At 46.6% G+C, this 20751-nt stretch overlaps 1 protein-coding gene across 2 annotated transcripts in view; it reads right to left on the minus strand.

The window, feature by feature from the left end:
* Nucleotides 1–20751, minus strand: part of LOC133109802 (retinoic acid receptor gamma-A) — a 55598-nt gene that overhangs the window by 19090 nt on the left and 15757 nt on the right. The window contains exon 1 of one of the 2 annotated variants that reach the window (XM_061219413.1): nt 9054–9640. The exons of the other annotated variant lie outside the window; for it this stretch is intronic. Coding sequence (XP_061075397.1) covers nt 9054–9198 — 145 coding nt within the window. The 5' untranslated portion in view covers nt 9199–9640. Of the gene's footprint in view, nt 1–9053; nt 9641–20751 lie in introns of those variants that run through there. 2 annotated transcript variants of the gene reach the window in all.

Raw genomic sequence — 20751 nt, forward strand, 5'->3', positions numbered from 1 at the left:
AAGGTGTCTCTGTTGTTCTTTGGCCGAGCCTGAATGGACATATTAATGGGACACAGGGTCAAACTCGGTGGCTGTTCTGCAGACAGGAGAGCTTGGAGAAGCCCACCGAATGGCCTGTCCGTCGGGATCACGAGACAATAGTGCGCATTGGATTGTTAGAGAGGAAAAGCAGTGACGAGAAGTGAGGAGGTTTGGTATTGTTATGGGCCACAGAAGCTCCTTTTGGCAACTGCGCGTGAGCTCATTACCTGAGCCCCCCGCCCCCCCCCACACACATATCCCCCAGCCCTCCTCACCCCCTGTCTGAACCGTAAAGAGGAGGAGCTCTTCCTGTTGCTCTGCGCTCCCCTTTGAAAGGACCTGTGATAAAACAGACTCCAGGTCCAGGATATGGCTCAATAAAAAAAACACCAAACACCCCTCCACCACAACTACACCTCGTCACAGACACACGTGACCCCCCCCCCCACCCCCCCGTCTGCCCAACAACCCCACACACTAACACATAGGCACACATTCACAGAAAAACATCTGTAGACTATAAAAGATAAAAAACTGCAGAGACGGACACATACACACACTTTAAACCTGTGAGGAACGCAGCGTAACCGTTCGAGATGCTGACCGAACCACTCACACAGAGACACCTCACACAGTCTCTCGCTCCGCAGCTGTGTCCTGCCACTCACACCTACGTGTTTATAGTTCCCAGGGCACTACCTGTCTCGAGGAATTTCCTCAATATCCTGTTGCCCCCCCCCCTGAAAAAGTGCAATAGTGCCAGTTGTGTACTTTCAAAGTTTAGTGTCCCTGATTCCCACTCAACATCTCAACCGGTAAACCAATGAGAACATTTGTCCCAGGGTGATCTAGGCCAAACACAGACCAGACACCATTGCTAAAAATAATTTTCTCCCAATCGGGATAAACTATAAATTGTAAAGTGTATTCATGCAAACGCAACTGCCTCGTTCTCCTTTGTGTATCTGCATAAAGGATACAAAGCATGATGGGAGATATTTAATTGATGATGGTTACCATCACCTAAAAATGAAACATCTAAGGTAAGGACAGTGACTGCACTTACATTCTAATTTTCTTTCTGATGGAATATTCTAGAATGAGACAGCATCATAATAAGAAGTCATTTGGAAAAGCATGCACATGCACGTCTTTGGTATGGGACAGGAAGGAAAGAAAGAGAGGGGGGTTCTCTCTTAAAGACAGGTTGTTAAAATCAGGATTGCCCCCTCATTTGTCAGACTGCATACAAAGCAGTCTTTCTTCTTTACAGTGCCTCATAAACCCCCTTTCTTTTTTTGATGAAGCAGAGTCAACATTTGGCTTCAGGGCCCCCCTCAAGTCTGCCCCACCAGGGTCCACCCACCCCTCTCCTGTTTCTGCACAACACCATCCTGTCAAAAGTCCTTCCTGCCTAGCCACCCCACACACACTCTAGCCATAGTTCTTGCTCTTGACCTAATTATAGCCATGATCCTTGTCCAAGCACTAGCCCACTAGTACTAGCCCTAGCCCAGGTCCAGTCCTGGAAGGCTGCATTGCGTGCTGGTTTTTGACGGCTCTATAACTACGCTGGTTCACTCCTATATCGAGAATAAAATCTTGAGGATACACTTGCAATCTGCAGCTGTAGCTGGGGCTTATACAAATGTCAAAATTTGATTGAGCTAAATGGATAATTAAGAGCAGAAGTTGCCTCAAAATCCTGAAACGGATTTGCCGTTGATGTGCACCCCTGCCCTTGCCTTAATCCTTGTCCTAGCTTTAGCCTTAGCAGTAGCCAATGCCCTAGCATTAGCCCCAGCAGTAGCTCTGCTGCCAGCACCTTTTCTGTGTTGGAAATGAAAGCCCTGCCCCGCCGATGCACTGAGCTCAAGCAGAAAGCCTGCGTGAGGCTCATCGGTAGGGAGTTGGAGCTCAGGAAAGGGGATTAATTAAAAGGATCGGACCATTCGGCAGAGGAATCAGACTAAACGAGGTCCTCATAAGATCCATGTCCAAAATGCTGCGATATAATAGAGATTCAAGCGACATCTGGTCACACATAGACTGGCAGCAGGGGTACCCAGAATCCCGCGGGGCGTGCTGCAACGACTTTATCAGCCCGACAGCAGGCTGCGGAGGAGCAGACTGTGAGCCAACGCGTGGCCACTTGCCTAGCGATAGTCACACAGCGAGCGCCGATTTGGCCGTGAGACACTGTTTACCCGCTTCCTGTCGTGCCTCTAACGCCCTGTGCAGACAACCAAACAACAGAAGATTTTTCACTCACTCTCGCTCTTTCTCACTCTTTCTCACCCAAACTATCAGCCTCTCATAAATTCTGTCCGTCTGTCTGTTATTGCACCCTACCCTCAGATAACCTCAAACTCTGTCTCAACACAAAGTGGGGAGGGAAACCAACACAAAATTACCTCCCCCTCCCCCCGGCATTGTTGAGGTTTAGCAGTGACAGCACTTCTGATTGGACAGTAGAACCTTGAAAGGTCCCTATAAAAGTCACTAAGGTGTGACCCCAGAGCTGCCTGCCACTCTCTCTCACTCGTTTCCACTTTCATTTCTGCTCCTCTGGGTCTCCCAGGACCTTTGCCGTGTAGCTACACCACAGACCCTGTCACTTTACCCACATGTGCATCAACTGGCTTCTCATTTCACGGTGAAAAGAGGAAATAAAAAGCAATCTGAACCAAATTCAATGAGCGTTTGGCTTCAGAAGCTGTCTGTTCCCTCCCATCAGCCGACTCACCCTCCAAAACCACAGCCTGCCAGCACTTCCTGTTTTTGCCTATTCTGTTGATATGTGGTTGAGTGACATGGTGTCCTTTTTACAGCCAGGCTCACCGGAGCTATTATTTGGAGGCAAACAGCCAGAAGGGCAAACAGTGACTTTGGCTGGTCTGTGGGTCTCTGGGGAACCCAGAAGACTTTTCCCCTGTGAAAAGGAAGGAAGGAAGGCGATGAGGTGGGTGCTCAGAAAGGAGAAGGAAATAATTTGTCATTATTTCTCTGGTATCTGACGAAAGCTTGCATAACAGGTTTTCAGATTTCCGCCAGATGAAATTCCACCTACAATACAGCCATTTCTCGTTAAAGACAGGTTACGCTACTGTCTCATACTCAAGTCTGTTCAGACCAGTGGCCTTCTTCAAAGAGGCTTTTCTTCCCAAAGCAGGTGACATGCCACATTGCCACAGACATCCGTCCTTTCAGAAATGAATTGCAGAGTGCTGGGATTTTGATCTTGTTTTGTCAAACTGAAGCGTGTCAGTGAATGCATTCTGAAGCAATTTTCAATGAAAGAAAAATACCCATCCCCACTACATTCCTACTACTACAATAACCACTTTATAAGATAAATATAACACAAAGTAGATAATGTATTTAAGGATTAGCCTAGCTACTCTTAAAGATTGTATTAGATATTGAGTAGCATTGCTAAACAAAGCATATTTACACAGGGTTCATGCAGACACTTTGAACTAAAACATCTTAACAGTATCCATCAGTAAAGGTAGTTGCTTTGTCATTAATGCCATGGCATGCAGGAAAATGTCGCCACACTGGAATGAGATAGCTATATCTAAATCTAACTTTTTAGCTGCAAACGTGAGAGGTGTTCTTATTTATGATAAATATAGTTCAGTCAGAAAGCCGGATTGGTGAACTATACCTGTACGTGGAAATGAACTGGTAACTTGTGTCCTTGATTTGGCAGTGTTTGTGCACACGGTCCACACCCCCAATATCACATGTAAAACGGCAGGCCAATGACATGACAGCAACTCCAACTTAGGACAAAGGGAAATCACAGAAAGACCCCGGAGGTACTCTACCACAAAGAAGGCCACTGTGCTGGTGAAGACTCCACACTGAAGCCTTAGAACATTACAGGCATTTTTCAATTCTGGATTTCAATTTCATTTCATTCTGTTAATGGACTACATTGAAAATGAAATTGACTGCAACTGTGGTATACCCTGAGCAATGTTCATAAAGCCACGGTTCAGGCTAACTAATCTCATTAAGTAAACAGAGGAGGTTTACTGAAGAGCGTTAAACATTGGGCCGTGATGGCAGAAGACCCATCTTTTCCATCGTGGACCTCACACTGCTCTCACACATGGTTTAGGAGTGATGCAAGCCTCGGTCTGAGACCTGACCCCCTGAGTCCTCATCTCCTCCTTTCCACCAGGAAAAACACCCTGCTCTCATTCCCTGTCCTGCTGTAATCCTAAATACATGTGGCAAAAGGAGTGTACGCTTCCTTAGCAGTGAGTAATGTTACTTTTATAAACAAGCTGTCATCAGCTGGACGTTCGCTAACAATGCTTTGCTTTAACCCTTTGTAGGGTAGGCTTTTTTTTTCAAAATTCTAAGAATTCCACTGCTTTCAATCACCAGTAGTGATTGCTAAGAAAACTAACCACATATTTGTTAAAAGCAAAAGATTATGTGAGACAAGCTACACTAGTTTGACATGGTGATGCCAGATTCTGACCCATGAACCTTCTATGATAGGACACCCAGATCTAACTCTCGAGAGGCAAACAGGTGCTGCCAAACAGCCTAAGTGCCCAGAAGTGTAAATTCTCCACATTGAGACAGAGAGACCCAAGCTTGTTAACAGAAGTTTAAATTCTCCACATTGAGACAGAGAGACCCAGGCTTGTGACAGAAATGTCAATTCTCCACATTGAGACAGAGAGACCCAAGCTTGTTAACAGAAGTTTAAATTCTCCACATTGAGACAGAGAGACCCAGGCTTGTTACAGAAGTTTAAATTCTCCACATTGAAACAGAGAGACCCATGCTAGTTACAGCCACAAGGCCATTTGAAAGGCCAACATAAAAAAAAGTATCATTTGCAATGGGAACCACAGCTCAGAGCACAACACAGCCAGGAATCAAAGCCCTGGCCATGGGGTGGGGGGGATTATATATGGTGAGGGAGCTGGCTGCAATATGGACACTGTCCAAGGTCTCGTATGGAGAAGCTAAACCAGCGTAACCAGATCCAGCCGAACCAGACCCGTCCGCACGGTTTGCTCTGGCAGGGTGAACCCTTCCGCGGAACACCGGCCGACCGAAGCGGCGGAGGCGACAGGGTGTCTCGCAGGGTGCTGGACTTCTCGAGGAGCCAGCCTATCATATTTACAGTTCCCTCGTTCGCAGGAGGGGAGCTATAAACTCCCATTACAGCTCAGGCCCAAATTCCATCAGTGAACTGTGAAATCTCACCACCAGGAACCCCCAAGCCCCACCTTTCTCCCTCTGTCTGTTTTTCAATTCAAAAATCTTTATTGGCCTGAGATTTCATTGTACTCTCGAAGCTTTACAAAAAAAAAGACGTTTTTCTGAGGTAATGTGCTCAACATAAATTATTTTACACTACTGTGCGCAACACATTGTGACATTGCAAAAACTAATCTGCAGGTTTAAGACTATATAAGAAATATATTGAGAAGGTACTGTAAATAAAATGTATAATTTCTGCGACTGGTGTGTGTCCTGGCATGTAACCAGTTTCCTACACTGTCCCCCAAGGTTGTGGTTTCTCCCTCACATTCACATTAATTCTCTCTCTCTTTCTCTTCAATCATCTAGGACAGATGGAGACCTCACCATTTAAATGTCCAAGGTAGGCATTCTTGACAAACGTCCACATTTGGCATCGTGTGCTGGGCCGAAGCCTTTCTACTGTCCTCCAAGATTGATCCACCTGTTTGCCGAGTGCCTCAAAATAATCCCACACCAGCGGGGACTTGTGTCCTCCAGCCCTGAATCTGTTTACCCGCTGGACCCGCCGCCTGGCTTTGGACTCGCTCTTCTCTCACACGTACGCCGTGGCCACAGCCCTGACTACAGAAAGGCGGTGCGTGTTCTTTTCCACTGAGCAGCACGAGAGATGCAGGGGGAAACAGCAGGTTGATGGCAGAAAATAAATTATTGTGTGATTTGCCAATTGGCTGAAAGCTGTAAAGCCAAAAAAAAAAAAAAAGTCAAATCCTCCAGGCAAAATCAGTCTCATTCTTTCCATCCAGTTCCCCTACCCCCATCACACCCCCACTGTCTTTTCTCAGTCCTGTCCCCAAAGGCATTCTAATCTCTTAATTAGGTCTTTTGTAATTATAATGAAATAATTAAACACATCCATTAAGGCAAATGGATGAGGCAGAATGGGACTGACGTGGCAGCAGAAGTCTGTCACTCCATGCCCGCTGCCTAGTGCCACCCTGGGGGGGGGGGAGGGGGGGGGGGGGGTAATTGGCAGTCAGTGACAGTGATAGAAATGAGATGTTGCATGCTGCTGACATCAGCTACCCTGACCCAGCCACCCTCTCCATCGACTCACAAATTCAACAATTCCAGTGGGTGAAAGACTAAATACACTGTTCTAAATTGCCGAATTTACGTTGCATGGAAACAAAAAATATTGCCAAAATCTTTCATAAACTGAACAATACACATAAATTCATGAAGTTATATTTTTTGTTGCTATCTTGAAAATGTCACGAAGCACAACATTTCTTTGGTGGCTATCAAGAAGACAGAGTTGCTGTTGTGCATCCAAACACAGCTCCTCAGTTTCACTCTTTGAATGGTCGATTGACCTGCTTTAGTGTCAGTGGATTCTAAAGGGCTTCTCCATTAAAAGCCCTTTGGGAGTCTCCCTTACAATAGCCTGGCCAGACCACCACCACACACCGCAAACCTGACATTGGCGGCTCCACAGCCCCGCTCTAACCTCTGACATTGAGGAGGAAAGGATTTGGAGTTGTTCAACAGCAGGACCAAAGAGAAGGGGAAAAAACACAGCAGGAATGCCGACCGCACCTCAGGGTCGCTTAAGACCGTGATTCCCCCGCACCGGATCTACATTGGCAGCAGATTCTGTGTGTGATTCTGTGTCCAGCCCACTCTCCACTGCTCTTGGATTTTCATATCATGACACATAACGGACCTAACCAATCGGAAAAAATAAGAAGAACCGCAAAAACTTTCTAAACATGTGAACAGAAGATGAAAATGAAGGAAAAATTGACTCTTGTGAGGCCAGGAAATGTAGCAACCTTTTGTGGAACACACATTTTAACATGCAGAACATATTCATTGTTACAGCAAGTTATTTCCTTTGTCAGGCATTCTTATCATTCAACAGTGTTTTCTTTCTGGGGAAAGCCGGGGAAAGCCAGACAGAGAAGCATTAGACGCCGACACGACCTGCCAACACAAATGTGCTGAAAACTCCCACTGCTAGCTTTGCATGAGCTCTGGGTCTGACGCTAGGATCACAGCTTTTTTCCCAAAAATTTTTTGCCGAGACTGTTTTACAATTGGCAATGGCAGGCCCGGGGGCTTGGCCCTGCCATTGAGAGAAACAATAGGGGCTAACTGATCGGAGTTAAGAGGCCTATTGCATCCCTTCACGTGCAATTGTGCCGCCTTGTTTACAAAGGTTATTGGGAGCGCTGGGGTGAAACGGGAAACCACAGAGTGCTCTGTAACCCCCCCCCCCCCCTGCTGGGCCCTTACAAATCAGGAGTCTTGGCTGCGCTTTCTGGGAATCAGAAGTTAATACGGAAAGAACTTCTGCTGCAAGAAATGCAGACGGGGCTGCGAGGGATCAGCTCACAGCAAATTAGTGAATGGAGTTCCCTCTTCTTGTTATTATCGGGAATCGCGATTAGCAGGCTGAGACCGGCTGGAGTCGTCCACACCCCCAGTGCAACCCCCCCGTCCCCACTCCCCTCCCCACCCCCCGAGGCTCACCCTCCGAGCCCTGACAGGATATCTGTCTTCATTAAAGCAAACACAGTGTGTCTGACAACCACTGAAATGCTGGTGTCTTCACGATTAATGAAGATATATGGCTCTTGCACAGAGACAAACAGAGACTGGGCAGCAGAAGGTAGGACGCAGAAAACGGCAGAGATAAAAAAAAATGTTTTTTGGGAAGGCTAGAAAAGCAGGAAAGCCGAGAGTTTTGCCATTTGCGCAACCGCACGTTCGTGGCTAAGCGTTTTGGCTTTTGCGGTGCTCTGGTCCCCTTTCACACACAAACAGTCACGCACAGACACGCACACAGACACAGGCGCACACACAAGGGGGAGTGCAGACAATCCTGCTACACGGACAATGACGCCCCCCGTGAAGGTTTTGGAAAGCGAGCTAGAGTTTGGTCTGTGCTAGGACAGTTGTGCTTGAGCTTAGAGACTGTCAGAGGGAGGGAGGGAAAATGAGCGAGAGAAAGAGAAAGAGGGGGGAGGAGGAGAGGGGGAGAGAGACCTGGCTGGGCCCTCTGGCGTTCTCAGAGCTTCTACTGTTACGAAGTAGAGCCTCCACATTCCACATTATTTATTTATTTATTTATAGCTTTTTTGTTCTAAAGGAATTTGAGTCCATGTGGCAGACCCTTGGAAAAAAAAGAAAGAAAACCTTTCTCCCTCTCCTGAGCTGAAGGAATGCGCTTTGCGTTTGCTTGCAGGAGTGTTACGTAAGCACACACATTCATTTTTTGTTTTCAGAGAAGAAGGGAAAGCCAGAAAGTCCTCATGATCTCAAGTGACAGACAGAATGACAGCACTGATCTCCATTACCAGAGCCACAGTTGTCATTAGCCTATGACAAAAACAACCAAGAGACCACTACTACCCATCAGAATCAAATCCTCCCTGTGTCATCCTCACTCTCACTCTCTTTCTCTGTCTCTCCGTCTCAGCACTGTCATCTGTATTCTCCCTTTTCTTTCAACCACAATATTTTGCCATCACTGTCAGCCAGGGCTTCCCTGGTCCTCGGTCACACACAGGGAGAAAGGGAGAGGAGGAAGAGGACTGGTGAGAAAGAGCACCCTATACAAACGCCAGCACAGCACGACAACAAGTAATCTGCCCGTGCGGGAATGGCAAGCGGAATCGCATGGAATCTGGCTTTTCCTGCCGACAGCACTGTAATAACAACACCACCACCCCCCCCCACCCGCGCTGAGCCTGATAAGGAAGACGGGGTGGGGTGGAGGGGGGGTCACTCACACTGAATGCTGGCTGTCCCGGTCCAGGCGTAGGGGTCCAGCCCGGGGAAGTAGGGGCCCGCTTTGCGCAGCATGCAGGCTCCCCGGTTGGTGACATCAAAGAGCTGGCGAGAGCCCACTCCCAGGGCCTCCACACAGTCAAACATGGTCCTCTTCTGTCCCCCACAACCCAAACAGAACCTCCTTCTCTCCCTCTCCCTCCGAAAAAAATCAAAACAACACAGCTAAAGCTCCCCTTGCCTTCTCCTGTCGAATCGCGTCCCAGCAAAGAGCGGAAAAAAAAGATAGAGAACAGAACCCCCTGGTCTGTGGCCGCTCTGGACCCTGCAGTGCAGTCTCTGCCCCGGGTCTGTTTAGAGACTCCAGGTGCCCTTCCTCCCTCCTTGCTTTTCTCTCGACTGCTCGCGTTCCCGGGCCCGTAGTTTCTCTCTCTCTCTCTCTCTCTCTCTTTCTCTCTCTCTCTCTCTCTCTCTCTCCCCTCCCGGTTCTGACTGACTCTGGCTCTTGCCTCCTCCTGCCCTTGGGCCAGCTCGCTCCCCGTCTGCTGTAAGAGACCTAAATAACAGCGCAGCGCCGAGCTCTCCTCCTCCCTGCCTGAGCGGAACAAACCAACTGCCCGGGCCCTTGCCAGAGAGGGGGGCGGGAGGGGGAGGAGAGTGAGCAGAGCGAGAGCGAGCGAGAGAGAGAGAGAGGGGGAGAGAGGGTAGGGGAGGGAGGGAGGAATCGAGGCCTGTGGGCGGGCCCAGCTGGTCACAGGACAAACTTTCTCTCGTTCTTCCTTTCCCCCTGACCTCTTCTTTGTGTTTCATATTTTACAGATGAGAACAAACACAACCCCTCCCTGTGCCAATCTCTCTTTCTGTTTCTTTCTGTTTCTTTCTGTTTCTCTGTTTCTCTATTTCTCTCTCTCTCTCTCTCTCTCTCTCTCAATGATGGGTGTCCCTCCCCCCATATCCCCATAAGTCGGTGCCTTATTCCCAATACAGAACACTAAAATCCCTCACGTCCCACCCCTCCCCTGCCCCCAGTCAGAACAAAATACAACATGCAAGTGGTTCCCAAAGTATTAAGCAAACATTCACAGCTCCCAGAGACAATTCCAGAAGACAGCTAAAAGACCGGAAATGGAATGGCAATGCAAAAAAAAAGTGACAAATGGCTTCACCGCACACAAATGGTGGACGAACGACCTTCCGTGCCTGGCTCAGCACTCACAAAACTCGTTGTTTATGGGCTTCAGCATTCATTATGGTGATAGGTTTATGGGAGATCAAACCGGAGCACGTAAAAGATGTGTTTGGGGTCTGTTCTGACCTCCTTTAGCCTGGCTTCTGCCGTGTACGGCGCTCACCGCCTCAGCTGAAGATGGGCGCTACAGACTGGCTAGCTCATATACGTCAATCATACATGAGATAGATAGCCTTGTGAATTGTTGACATCTCAGCACAAGCAAAGCTATTATAAGCTGAAGTTAGGGACTAAATGCCACAAAATAAAAAATTTCTACAAAAAAGTATGCCCTTATGCCTACTGGAATTAATGAAAAAAATAATTAAAGGAAGAGGAAATTTGTCTCTAGCAGCAGAGATTTAAGACTTAAGGAGTCTCCAGAGGAAAAGTTCCATGGAATGAAAAACGTTTTTGGCCAGACGTTTGCCAAAACAACTGCTTAAAAACATTTTTTAAAGCCAAAAAGATCACAGTCGACCAATGAATGTGCATCTGTGGTAGCTTTGCCAAGAATTTCGGTTATCGTGGTGGTGACCCTAACTGAGAACCTATTGCTCAATCCTTTATACAATCACCAGGATTTGATCCAAATTTCGATGGAAACACCACGCAACTATTCTGCTTGAGCCAAATCAGTCAGTATTCCTCCTGATCCGCATAAACACACTGTTGTATTGCACACAGTATATATTGTTTAGAAAGCGTAAAGCGCGTATTGCGTGCCATATCACCTGATGAATGAGAAGAGATGGAGAGAGGGAGTATGCATTCAGGACGAAGACACGGACATGCGTCCTGCTACACCACAGCAGGTGGGTAAACAGGCCGAGTGTGTTCAGGCAGGACAAAGGGAAACCACACACACACCCACACACACAAACACACACTGGCAAATAAACGAACGCAGACAAATTTTCTCTTTTGTATCATTATTATACACACGCACGCATGCACACATGCACATACACTCACATACGCACAATACACAGACCTAGAGAGATATCATGGATCTACCCACATTCCCACCATCACCTGTTACATCAGGATTACATCAATATTTTTTACTTTAATTAAACCTGGGGTAAAAGTCTGGGGTCATAAAATCACAGAAAAAACCGAAATCCTACGTGAATAATTCTTGACTTTACATATGATTGTGGTTTCTATGAGCAGCGTTACAGTAGCTGTGTGTGTGTCTGTGTAAGTAAGGCCTAAATTCACATTTAAGTATTTGAATTGAAGAAAATAGACAGTAATTAGCATCAGTACCGCAGCGCTTAACTGAAATGGGTGCTCGGGCAGCAGCAAACCGAAAGGGGATTCCTGAGAAGAAAACAGCTGAACGCAACGAGAGGCTGGCTGGTATGACAGAGCTCCCCCACCATCACCCCCCCGCCAGCCAGGCTCATTTGGTACAGCTCAGCAGCTTCTGAAAGGACACCATTTCCTGTCAATCTGTGCTGTTCGCTGTGACTCTCCTTAAACACACACACACACACACAGGCCAGCTTAGATGCGCACAAGCAAACAGGCACACACACATGCACACATACATGCATGTGAGCGCACAAAACACATACAAACATAGCATGCGCACTTTATATTCTCATGTTATACTTTTTATCTCCACTCTTTTTTTATATTTTTTACATTTATTTTTATTAACTTCTACTACCACCACCATCCCTCTCTGAGGTTTTGGTGGATACCACATTTTATACATTATGCCTATCTATCTATTATTGATTTTGTTGCCCATGACAAAAATAATGAGATAATCCTCTGAAGATCCCCCCCCCCCGACACACACACACACACAAACTGCCTGTGGCTGCCCTCATTACCCACAACACCTCATTTTCAATTATTCAGAGACTTCTCACCTCAAACCCCCTCCCACAGCAAGTGCCTAAAACTTTATCAATAGGCCTGAGGTGATTAGCACGCGAAACGGCTCTGGGAAGAGATGGAAAGCAGCTGGGGAAGTTGTGGCTGGGGGTCTGGGGATCTTGTTGGGTGGAGGTTCTGGAAATCTTTTGTTGGTAGAGTGCTATGACAACACTTATGTAATCTGATTGTTTTGCCAACACAGCTTATGGTTAATGCTAGTATAAATGAAGTAGGTAGCACTCCCATTTACTCCTACAGCTCACCCCTTTCCTTTCATGCCATCTCATTCGCTCTCATTCTCTCTCTGCCCGCTCCTCTGCTCTATCGTAGGCTGAAGTGAATTCTCTCTTCCCTTTCTCTCTATCGCAGTGCCTGCCTTTCTCTATTTCTCTCTGTCATTCAGTGACTCACGGCACACACAACCGTGAGTGCGTGCATGCTCACTCTTACACACTATTTCAGTCTGTCTTTCTCTCACTCATCCCATACTCTCTCACACTCACACACACACACACTCTTTTGCTCTCTCAAACACACACACACACACACACACACAAACACTCTCACTCTCTATCTCACACACAATCTTTCTCTCAAATACACACACACTCTCTCACTCTCTCACACACACAATCTTTCTCTCACTCACCCCCTACTCTCTCACACTCACACACACACACTCTCACTCTCTACCTCACACACAATCTTTCTCTCTCAAATACAAACACACACACCCCCACACACACACTCTCACTCTCTATCTCACACACAATCTTTCTCTCTCTCAAATACACACACTCTCTCTCACTCTTTCTCTCACACACAATCTTTCACTCTCACAAACACACACACACACACATTCTCACTCTCTATCACACACACAATCTTTCTCTCTCTCAAATACACACACACACACACACACACACACACACACACTCTCACTCTCTCTCACACATACACACACTCTCTCTCTATCTTGCTTTCTATAGTCCCCCAGATTCAATAACCCTTTTATTGGAATGGCCTCCAGACCACATTATTATTTCCATGACGGTACATACTGTACTGTTTGCTCCCCCTCCCTCTCTCCCTCTCTATTCCCTGCTCCCCCTCTCAATTCAATTCAAATAAGCTTTACTGGCATGGTAAGGGCACACTTATAGTTGCCATAGCAACAAACATAACAGATAGCCAATAATAATTGAACTACAATAAACAGAATACAGAAGACAGAAACAAAATTCTACAACTAGAGGATAACACAAAATGGCATGAACTATAATAATTTAATTTTGCTTTCTGGTGTGCATGTTACTCACTGTTACCTCAGTTTGCGGCAATTGACAATGTATTGCGCTGCCAAGTCCCCACTCCTTCAGTCAAAAGGATATTAATGTGTGGGCGTGTATATATGTTTGTGCATGGATCCCTTCGTACTATGTCCACTCTGAGAAATAAAGTGACAGTGGAGGTACATTTTTGTTCTTCAGGATCAAATGTACCCTGAAAGTAATGTTGTCTTCGGGTACAAATGAGTAGCATATTGCTGGCTAGGGCTTCACTTTTATGTACTCACATAGTGTATATGTGCATGTGTGTGTGTGTGTGTGTTGAGTATTTTCGTGTGAATGAATGCATGCATCTGTGCATACATGCGTGTGTATGATTGTGCCCTGGTGTGTATGTATGTGTGTGTACAGTATGTGTGTGGGTGAGTGTGTGTGTTCATGCCTGACTGTGAGTGTGTGTGTGTGTGTACATGTGTGAGTGTTTTGACCCCGTTTCATCTCCATCCCTGACCCAAAATGAGCTCTCACCTGTCATTTCTCCAGACTATTACACTATCTTTCTCCTGCGCATATAGCTTCTTGCTCTCATAGCTCAACTCAACAGCACATTTCTCTGTTTATCTGCTCCTTCTGTTACATTAGAACCAACCCTCCAAAGCCAAGAAACATAACCTAGTGAGTTTGGACACTCAATACATACTGCTGACCCCATACCCCCAACCTCTTTCCTATCCTTTCCTTGCCTGTTCAAGAAGGCTGAACTCTGGAAGAAACCCCCACTGGGCCACTAACGTTCCCCCCAAACTTATCCTCCACTCTGCTCCTCCGTCTCTCTCTCTCTCTCTCTCTCTCTCTCTCTCTCTCTCCCTCTCTACCTCTGCAGCTCTTTTTCTCCTCTTTTCTGACTTCACCCTGTTCATATTCTAATGATCTCATAGTAACTATTGGTCCATGGTCTGCCCGTGCTCAGTTTGCATACCTGTGCGTTAAGTTTTCGGACTCTTTCTGCGACAAATGACTAAAAAAAATGAACCTTCACCCTCGCACGTTTCCTGTGTCATGCGTTCTTTCACTCTCACCTGTCTCCCCTTCTCACCCCGTCCCCTCTGTGAGAGGTCATTGGATGAGCTTTATCCACTGTTTTGGAAACGGAGGGGGGAGACAGTCACGCACAGGGCGATGTTGCAGTGACCAACTGAAGGAAAAATAAAGTTTCACTCAAAAAGCTCCTTCTCTCTTTTTTTTTTTCTCACACATACTTCCCCCTCTCCTTCCCTCCCCGGCCATTCTCCCCTTTTCTCTCTCTTTCAAGGACTCAAGGGTTCAAAGCATTGGAATGGCCCGTTTCCATTACTGCCAAAAGATTTTTACAAAAACAAAATTGTGAACCCAAGCTCCTCCCTTTATAAAAAGAACAACCATCAAAAAGAAGATAAATTACAATTACAATGGAAAGCCATACAATTGAACAATCTGTAATGAAATTGGAAGAAACAAAAAACCACAATAAAAAGTTTATAGAAAAGAACAGTTTCTGTCTCCCCCCATCTTTTCCCCTGCCTCCTTCTATTTCTTTCCCTCTTTCTCACCCTCTCTCCCTGCCTCCCTCTCTCTCACTCTCTTTCTCCCTCTCTCTCCCTCCCTCTCTCTCCCTCTCTTCCTCCCTCCCTCTCTCCCTCTCTCTCCCTCTCTTCTTCCCTCTCTCCCTCCCTCCCTCCTCTGTCATGGTGTGGAGCTGTGCAGTCTCAGCCAGCAAAGCCCTCCTCTCCATACTCCACACCTTGAGACAATTATCCCCCCCCCACCTTCCCCCTGCCTCAGGCTTGTGGAACAGAGAGAGAGAGAAAGAGAGAACTGGAGAGAGAGACAGAGAGACAGAGAGAGAGAGAGAGAGAGAAGTGGAGGGGGAATGCAGACAGGAAAAAGGAGGCCCATTATTCCTCTCTCCACTCCCCCCCCCACCCCCCCACCCCTTGGCATGCGCGGACAATAATACACTTCTGTGAGTGAGCTGTAGGCAGGGACATGGCGGCCCCTCAGAGAGAGCTCTGACCGGGCTACTGCCAGCAGCACCACCGCCCACACGGGCCGATAACCAAACAAACAATGATCGCTTCTCTCCTCCTCTCTTTCTGCCCGTGGCAGGGAAAAAACAAGAGAGAGAGACTCCGGGCCTTCCCACTGCAGGACCCGGAGACTCGCGCCCAGGACAGCTCACCCGCCAGCCCCCTGGAGCTCAGGTTACTCCCCACCCCCGCCCCTCGCCGCCCGCTGAGGCACCACCGTGACCAGAGTTGGGCGGGTGGGGGGGTAACGGGATGGGGTGTCAAAAGGAGGTTCCTGTATAAAGTCTTGAAAAAATACACTCCGGAACCCCCCCCCCAACCCTACATCCCCCTGCCTGCTGCACAGTTATTAAGATGTCACATGATCTGGGTTGAGGCATAAGAGGAGCTGCCATCTTAGTTTTGGCCCCAGCCCAGGTCATCTTTCTGCCTCCTACATTCATATTCTGCCAAGTCAACAGCAGATACTATATGTCTGAATTGATACCTTTACTGTGATAGATTTACTCTCCATTATGAGTAAACAACGGGCCACTATGCCCTCTGCACCAAAGTCTAACTTCTGCTGGGCTGAACAAAAAGTCACATGACATCCACCCCCCTTCCCCTCAAACCTGCACTTTCTTCTGCCACACAGTCCACCTGTGTGATCTCTATCATATCATGACAGAGGTGAGTTTCCCTTCTGCATGCGATCTCTGTTGTATCGTGACAGAGGTGAGTTCCCATCTGCATGCGATCTCTGTTGTATCGTGACAGAAGTGAGTTTCCCTTCTGCATGCGATCTCTGTTGTATCGTGACAGAGGCGAGTTTCCCTTCTGCATGCGATCTCTGTTGTATCGTGACAGAAGTGAGTTTCCCTTCTGCATGCGATCTCTGTTGTATCGTGACAGAGGTGAGTTCCCATCTGCATGCGATCTCTGTTGTATCGCGACAGAAGTGAGTTTCCCTTCTGCATGCGATCTCTGTTGTATCGCGACAGAAGTGAGTTTCCCTTCTGCATGCAATCTCTGTTGTATCGTGACAGAGGTGAGTTTCCCTTCTGCATGTGATCTCTGTTGTATCATGACAGAGGTGAGTTTCCCTTCGGCATGCGATCTCTGTTGTATCATGACAGAAGTGAGTTTCCCTTCTGCATGCGATCTCTGTTGTATCATGACAGAAGTGAGTTTTCCTTCTGCATGCGATCTCTGTTGTATCATGATAGAGGTGAGTTTCCCTTCTGCATGTGATCTCTGTGGTATCATGACAGAAGTGAGTTTTCCTTCTGCATGTGATCTCTGTTGTATCATGACAGAAGTGAGTTTTCCTTCTGCATGCGATCTCTGTTGTATCATGACAGAAGTGAGTTTCCATCAGTGGACCACCCTGGGTGGCCACTCGGGGACGGTAAAGATGAAAACATTGCTCCGATTTTTCCTAAATCAGCTCCAGCATTTCCCCCAAAGTGGCCCCAAATGTGTTTTTATTCCTCTGGAAAATGTCCATTGTGAACTACACTATAACAACCTCATTGTCTATAGCACTATAGAAATGAAGACTGATAGATTGACTGACTGAAATAACTAAGAGGTAAGGGAAAGACTTAATGGTCACACAATAAGGTACATGAACTGGCATTAACTAATATAGTCTGCATTAGGAATTAGTGATGGACAAATACAATAATTAAGCACAAAATTTACTTTTCATTAGCTAATGCATTTGTTAACACCTAACGTATTTGTTGCATATTTATACATTAGCAAACCATAGGATGAATGTATAATTAGTTAACCATTAACAAATACATTAACTGACCTTTTCATTCCAATATGAATTATATGAAAGGCAAAATGAAAGGCACAAAGCCAGCTTCAGCTAGCACAGAACTGCCACCTCTCCTCCAGTTGGCCATGCCAACTTCCCCGGCGGAAGCCCCGCCCACCGCGCTTCTCATTGGCCAGCCCCTGTCTGGCTGGTGCCCACTCGTGCTGCCGGGCCGAAAACCCCACCCCTCCGCCGCCCCGGCCTCTCCATCTTCATATGTCATCGCATGTCATCACCCACGTTCCCCCATTCTCCCTCTCTTCTCACCTCTTTTCTATTTAAATGCTTCTTCTGACCTCACGCAAAAACAGAAACAAAGTGGCTCGTAGCTGAATAAAAACGGAAGACTTTTTTAATCTCCAAAGCACAGCTTCTCGTGATCTGGCAGCAGAGAGGAAGGAGGCACTGTAATAATGCCAGCCTTGCAGTCACAGCGGTCCTTTCACAATGACTGGTGCACAGCCTCACCATACACTTTCACATCAACTGTGTGTTTTATGAAAAAGCTGAGATAAACAGACAGGGCCTCACGTGGGGTCAGGGGAGGCTGTGTGTGTTTGTGTGTGTGGGGGGGGAGGTTGTTGGGGGTGATTTGGGACGTTTCGGGACTGTGAGAACAGTAGAGTTGAGATTTGGCGAAAGCAGGACTGTGAAAGGGCGAGGTCCAAAAAGCAGGAGCGCACTTTCTCACAAACACTCCTACTCAGTCTTTCACTCTCACTCACTCGAGAGTCTACACACACAGATACATCCACGCACACTTGCACAAGCACACACGCAAACACATGCACACAAAACAAACACACACATAAGCACACACACATACACAAAACACACACACACACGCAAGCAAACAGAAAAACACGCACATGTACAAACAGAGTGACACACACACACACATAAAAATAGGGGCAGACAGTTACACAGGCAGAAACTTACAGTACATGTGTGCGTGCAAACAAGCGCAGGCCCTAGCCAACTGTGTGCTGGTCTGCAGCCCAGTATTTGAGCTCCACATTTATATTAATAAATAATCTGGTACAATGCACTGCCTGTGCCTCAGCACCATGGCGACCTTCATTTCCCTGTGCTCTTCTTCTTAAACCGCTCTGTAACTCTACTGCTTACATTTAATTTCAAATATCTTCCTACCTCTAATATGGCCCAACGGTTGGCGGTTGGTGGTTTGGCCTTCTGTTTTGTGTAGACTGTTTAACTATGAAATTGAGTCTATACCGCCTGACCCATGTACGATGCATATTTAACCCCTACTCTGAATGTACTCCATGTACTTGGCTCCGATTTTCAAAGTTTCTGGGAGGTACCGTAACAATTATGACTGGTGTGTGTGTGTGTGTGTGTGTGTGTGTGTGTGTGTGTGTGTGTGTGTGTGTGTGAAATGTGGAAGTTAATAAAAAAAGGCGTCTGAACTAAAAGTTGCAAGTGTGTGGCAGCTTCAATGAGCTTGGACCTGTCAGCATCGCAACTAGACCCGTTGCAGCCTATCTTTGCCCTCAAGTGAGTGCTTGTGTTTGTTGCTTTTGCGTGTGTATGTGTGTCTGCGTATTTCTGAATGCTTGTTTGTGGAAAATATTTCTAGTTCTGTGTAATTTTCATTTCTTATTTTTTTACTTGTAACATAAAACCTGCAATTCTGTGTAATTTTAGAGAATATCATTCTGTGAGTTGGAGAATGTTTGGAGTTCCACTGTCAGCAAAGTGACGAGGTTGCAATTCCTTGTATGTCCTGCGGGGGCAGTGAGCTCATTTCACAGAGCATGGCACGCAGCAGACTGGAAAAGGCCAGGATGTGCTCAGCTGGGTCTTCTCAGTGTAACTGAAAGTGCTAGTGTGACATTTCTGCACCAAACTGTGCTTTAGAAACATCTGTGAAACAAGCCGTTCCCTGTCATTAAACAAAAAGCAGCAGCAACGCAAAAAATCAAACCAGATCTGAACCATTTTTAATGACTGATATTTCATTTTAGTTAGTTCATTTGAAAGCAGATGTGAATTGTCACTAGCTAATCACAAGGGGTTATTCTTCAGTAATGAGTAATCCCAAATGATGATGCTTGACATGAGGCATGTTATTAGATCTGTAATAGATAGATTGTCTCACCCTAACTGCCCTGAAGTCCCTCTATGTGTTTGACCCCCGTAATAAAAATGTTCAAAATGGCCGCTCACAGCAGTGTGACATGGGTGAGATGTGACATCACATTCCCCCCAATGCCCCCTTACCCCGCGCAGGAAGGCGGACCTTCCTCCCACAAAAAACACTAATAGAGCGATTTCATTGGCCATTCTGCGTGACCCGTGGCTTTTCCTGGCAGCCTGGGCCTATCAGAGCAGCACCACAGGGCAAATATTTCGCCTTTTTTCAGGCTTCTCTTGAGCGTGACGGGCTCATGAACTCAGATCGGATGCAGCGATTCTGACGCTCGTAAAAGCAGAGACGTTTCGCTGCAAGCCAAAGCCCAGTTTTACAGCTTCGTGGAAAGACAGAGTTCCTGTCAGATCGACCAAGGATAAGGCCTTCCAGGAGCCGTCTGCACCCAAAGGCCAAGTCAACAAGCAAACAACATTGCTCACAATCCTCTTTAACCTACTGACAGGCAGCAGGTTGCTGAATCATATTGACTTTTGCAGAAGTAAGGAAAGTTATAGCTATGAGAGTTTAGAGTTTAATTTTTAGAGCAAGGGACCAAAACTATATTGATGAAAAGTAATGGCACTGGACTGCTTCTGTTCCATTTAAAGGACTTATATATATTTCATTGCACAAGTAAAATATGTTGTTGACACAATGCCTTTTCTTTTTTAAACAGATTAAACACCTGAACTTAAAACCATTTTAAACATACACAGATGCATTGCAAACAAAGCTTCAAAAACACAGTTTCAAACTTGTCCTGGCTAGAACCTTTTAATTCCCCACTCCAGTGTCACAGCTTAGTATTAGATTAGCAAGCCCAAGACCAAGAGGGTGTTACCATTGAATATCATTTCTGTGGGATTAGACAGTTCTGAATTCTCCAGTAGTTGCACAATAATGCACTGCCTCACATATATAATTCAACAATAGTTAGCGGCACGTCAACAGTCAAGCGGAAACTCTGCCAATAGAGGGCATGTTGTGCTTGCTATTCGCAATGAAAAAGTGCATGAAACTGCAGCGCAGGTTAAAAGTTAAAAGTGCATTTGTGTGGAACAAAATACATGTTGCGCAGAGGCCTGTCTGAATGACGCTGCGCTGTGGAGCGTGAGGCCAGGCCCTCCAGCTGAATCACTGAGACCGCAACCCGACCACAGCGCAGATCTGACGCAGCAGGCTGCTGGAACAGGCCATTTCGGGGCTCACGCTCCAGACGAAGAGTACAGAAGAGTACTGACCCAGTTCACCGACGTGGG

Source organism: Conger conger, chromosome 14, assembly GCF_963514075.1.
Source record: "Conger conger chromosome 14, fConCon1.1, whole genome shotgun sequence".
NCBI classification, from domain to species: domain Eukaryota; kingdom Metazoa; phylum Chordata; class Actinopteri; order Anguilliformes; family Congridae; genus Conger; species Conger conger.